Source organism: Amaranthus tricolor, chromosome 1 (assembly GCF_026212465.1).
Source record: "Amaranthus tricolor cultivar Red isolate AtriRed21 chromosome 1, ASM2621246v1, whole genome shotgun sequence".
NCBI lineage: Eukaryota > Viridiplantae > Streptophyta > Magnoliopsida > Caryophyllales > Amaranthaceae > Amaranthus > Amaranthus tricolor.
Window position 1 is genome coordinate 33,916,296 of NC_080047.1, and position 4,815 is coordinate 33,921,110.

At 29.8% G+C, this 4,815-nt stretch overlaps 1 protein-coding gene across 1 annotated transcript; it reads left to right on the forward strand.

Annotated features, from left to right (window-relative positions):
• Positions 1-1,842: 1,842 nt before the first annotated feature.
• On the forward strand, positions 1,843-3,606 carry LOC130809453 (transcription factor MYB14-like). Its single transcript, XM_057675247.1, has 3 exons — positions 1,843-2,133; positions 2,245-2,374; positions 2,649-3,606. Exons 1-3 carry the CDS (start codon positions 2,001-2,003, stop codon positions 3,190-3,192), a joined length of 807 nt encoding a protein of 268 aa, XP_057531230.1. The 5' UTR covers positions 1,843-2,000; the 3' UTR covers positions 3,193-3,606.
• Positions 3,607-4,815: the final 1,209 nt, after the last annotated feature.

Genomic DNA, 4,815 nt, shown 5'->3' on the forward strand with positions numbered 1-4,815 from the left:
TTATTAATATCTCTAATTTTCTATAATTAAAAATTATAAAAAGTTAATATTAACGATTTTTGTATTGAAACAAATCAAACAAGATCCCATACTTGATTATACTATATATAACTTAAAAGATTAAGAATAAAATACAAGTTAAGAGTGATTGATAAATAATGTCAAAACTCAAATGGTACTATTAGGATAGGAGGGAGTAAATAACAATGAATTTTCATAATTAATACTCATTCGTGACCTTGTTAATGACTAGTTAATTAATTGTTTTTGGGTTATTTGTTGGTGGATATAATTAGACATTTTTTTTCATCGATAATGAAAATGTTTACGTAATTAAGTAATGATGTTTTAATTTATTATATTTTCTAGGTTAATTAATAGATTAATTGATTACATTAGTGTTTAAGATGACCCTGCGTCTTTTCAAGGCTTGTCCAAGCTCCCATCACTACACCTTTTATAGTATTGTCTAATTGTTCCCGGTCAAGAAGAAGGCTTAGGTTTGCCTTATTTTTGATGTCCGCAACTCTGGAATGTGCACCAAGTTCCTCATGTTAAATAACTTCCTTTGTTACTTTTCACCATGTGAAATAGGATAGTGTAACCCAAATGTTTAATATTAACAAATCATGCTTAGAAGAAGAATAATGAATCTAAATTCAATAAATTATCCATACAAGAAAAATAAAGCAATATTCATCAAATTATAACAATGAAGTATCATTTATCATATCATATTTTAAAGAATAATAATCCAACGTATTACAGAAAGAACAATAAAACAAATTTATCAAATCATGTTTATAGGAAAAATAATAAAGCAACAGTCATTCACTAAATTCAATTGCATACAATTGCAATAATGTACTCTTTCCCTAATTGTCCTCTTCTAAAATAAATCAATTTTAACTATTGTTTTTATGTCTTTTCATCATTAGTTGATGAGAAACTTCACGTTAAAAAATTAAAGAATTATCAACTTAAATTGGAATACCCAATAAGATTAGAAGTGAATTGAAGTACCTTAAGCAAATAAGATTAGAATACCGGCCATATATATGGTTTTAGACTTTTATATAAAGTTCGCTCTTTATACCATCAAAATCTCATATACAAATTTGAAAAAAAAAGATAATCAAAAAGGAATAAAAAAAAATTTGAAATCAAGAAACAAATTTTGAAGAACTCCCTATATACAAAATGAAAAAGAGAGTGAAACTTGATAGAAATCATTCCTATTTTAAATCAATGTAAAACAAAAGTAGTTCAAAAAAATGATTTTATATATCCATCCAAAATAGATGATGCAAAAATACTTAAATATATCAAATAAAAATAATAGTATTCACACACGTTTTGTAAAAGTATTCATACTTGAATAAGATCATAAATTAGTCATAACATGATTAAAAAGAAATGATTAATAATAATAATAATCATAGCTTTAACCAAATAACAAATATATATTATATCATGAAGTGGATGTATTTGTCAACATACATTATTACTAAAATCTCACACAAGAGGACATCACTCACATATGCAAGTAGCATGGAAATTAAGGCAATGCAAGAGAGACAAAAATGGGAATACATTTCCAAGAAGGTGCAAAGAAAGATGTATGTCTTTTAATTTGAATGAATATCATAGTAAAAAACATAGTAATTATTAATAATATTATTTTATTATGACTATACTTTTTAGCACTTGAATATTTTGGACCATTCAAAGTAACACTAATTAGTATTACTAGCTTTATCTTTATTTAAGTGTCAACATCCAACATCCGATCCAACCCCTCCATTCCATTTCCACCTATATATATACCCCTTTATCTGTGGGTTTACAACAAGTTTTCCAAGTTTCTTTATACATTCATTTTTTTTTAGCTTAAGAAGAGAATTTATTAAAACTATAACAACAATAACAATAAGATCAAAGGAAGAGGAAAAAAAAAATTATTATTATTTATAAAAAAAAAAAAAAAAAAAAGAAAGAAAATGGGAAGAGCTCCTTGTTGTGATAAGGTTGGTCTTAAGAAGGGTCCATGGACTCCTGAAGAAGATCAAGTTTTGATCAATTTTATTCATCTTTATGGCCATAGCAATTGGCGTGCCCTCCCTAAACAAGCTGGTAATTTTATATCCACATACATTTTTCATTTTTTTTATAATAATACTGATGCTAATTTAATTAATTATTTAGTTCAACTAATAATTTTTCTTAATTTTGTTTCTAATGCAGGATTATTAAGATGTGGGAAAAGTTGTAGACTGAGATGGATAAATTATCTAAAACCCGATATCAAAAGAGGAAATTTCTCAAGAGAAGAAGAGGATACTATTATTCAACTCCATGAAATGATGGGCAATAGGTATATTATTTCTCTTTCATCGTAGAAAACTCTCTATCTCTTTTTGTGTTGTTGGGATAAAAAGAAGTTGTATATACTTTACAAGCTATTGAAGATTTTCTTTCCATATTCATATGGTTTTGGGATGGTATATATCTCATTAGCTTATGAAGTGTATGCATCTTCTTTTTTCTGTTAATATGCTGACATTCACAATAAGTCTATCTTAATTTAATATGTACGTCTTTCTTTAGTTGGAATGCAGTAAAATAAATTTATTTTTTTTAATTTGCAGATGGTCAGCCATAGCGGCTAGACTACCAGGAAGAACAGACAATGAAATAAAAAACGTATGGCACACCCACTTGAAGAAAAGGCTTAACCAAAACCAACCCAAAAAGCCTCGAAAAACCCGTGGCATTAATGTCAACAACATTACAACAACAACAACGACGGCCGAATCAAATTGGAGTTCTCCCCAAGAATCTTACACTACAAGTGAAGACTTTTCTTCCAGCGCAAATGAGGTTTCAAGTGTTGATTTGTCAACAAACGACACAGCAGCCCCGACCCAAAGCTCGGATAATTCAATGGATTATAACCCAATAATTGATGACTCATTTTGGGAGTCTTCATTTGATTATAACGCGTTTTCAGAACTTTTGGATTTTGATTACGAATCTCTACATGAAGTAAAACAAGAAACACCAGAAACAGTAGATTACTGTGAAAATAACAATAACAATGGTGGGCTACAATATTGTGGAGACGAAAACATGGAGTTTTGGTTAGATGTGTTCGTTCAAGCTAGTGGAGAATCTGAATTGCCTGAATTTTGAACATCTTTTTCATTTCACATGCAAATAACAATCAAAAGGGGCGGCTGTGACAAAAGTATTACTTACAGAATATACATTAACTATTTGAGCTAATGATCTTTTAGTGGAATTTACTCTTCCTTTTGTTTGTTGGTTACTTGATTCTTCTCTAAGATAATAACGAGAAAAATATTCTTTTTTTGTCAAGTATTTTACGTGTTAGAATGAAGAACTATGTTTCAAAACAGTACAAATCTAATATTAGTTCCTTATGTTATGAATGGTATGTGTGACTTGAGTGCACATTTAAAATGTGTATTCATGTGTGTGACTCTTGGTTTGTGGAATCCAAAAGGGTGTAATTATGTAAAAAGTATTCATGAAAATTATTGGTGTTAATGAAGATTAATGAAGAAGTAGAAAGGATTTGATTTATGGTAACTCGATCAGAATTATAACAGAGGAAGTTGAGAGGTCGCTAGACCTACCCCCTCGACCGAGCGAGCCTTATTGGTAGGTCGAGCGGTCAGACAGAATGCTCCAGAATGCAGCTAATGCTCGCTCGACCGAGCCGCTCGACCGAGCGAGCTCCCTATTTCGGTCGAGCGGATCCTCTGATGTGCATGGGATGCTGTTTTTCGACCTTTCAAGTTCTTGGAGTTATTTCATATTATTCATTACTCTATATTAATACTATATTCAAGTGAGCTATTGACATTCATGTACCTAGTACTATATATAGAGCTCTCATACTCACACATCAAACACATACACAACCCCTAAGCCAAACACATAGCCTTTTGTTTTATCTCTTACTCAATTATAATTCTTCATTTGTAAGTGTTGTTTATACATTCTTGATATAATATAAACAGAAACTACACACCACGGAGGACGTAGCCATCATTGGGTGAACCTCCTTAAATCCTTGTGTCTCTTTTGATTAGTTTACATTGTCAAACGTTGTTTTGTTCATTGTTGTTTGTATCGTTCTTAGCATCGTAACGGTTTTGGCAAACATTTTCACCTTCTAACATAAGTATTTTTGCTACTGCTTTACAATTAAAGCTTATTTTATACATGACACTTAATATATAAGAAACTGTATAATTAAGTGAAATTTTATTTGAACTGTCTAATTGTGTATTTTTCATAATATAAATTTTTTATAATTTATAGTTATGCATATATAAGTTAATTTGGCAAGTTTAGAATTTTTAATTTAGAAATTGATCATTTATTTTGAAATCTTAGAACAAGTAATAAATGGGCGAAATTTTTACACTTTAAAATACAGCCTTTTACCCTGTCATTTGAAAATTCTGCTAACCACTATTTTTGTATCTCCAAAATTTTTTTGCCTCTTTTCAATTCCTCTCTCAATTTTTCTATAAACCCTACTTTTTTCCCCCTTTCTCTCTCTCTACAAGCTTCTGTAATAAGAGAGCACAACCATTAATGGTTGATTATTGTTCAAGCTCGAGTACAAGTAAGACGTGTGCGTTTGGCGTTAGAAACTCAAACTGAACAACAGAAAGCCACAACAAGAGGCTCGTGTTTGAGAAATAAAGGTACTTTTTGCTCCATTTCTATGAAATTATAACTTATTTAATCATTTTAACTGAACTTTTATAATCTCCAAAT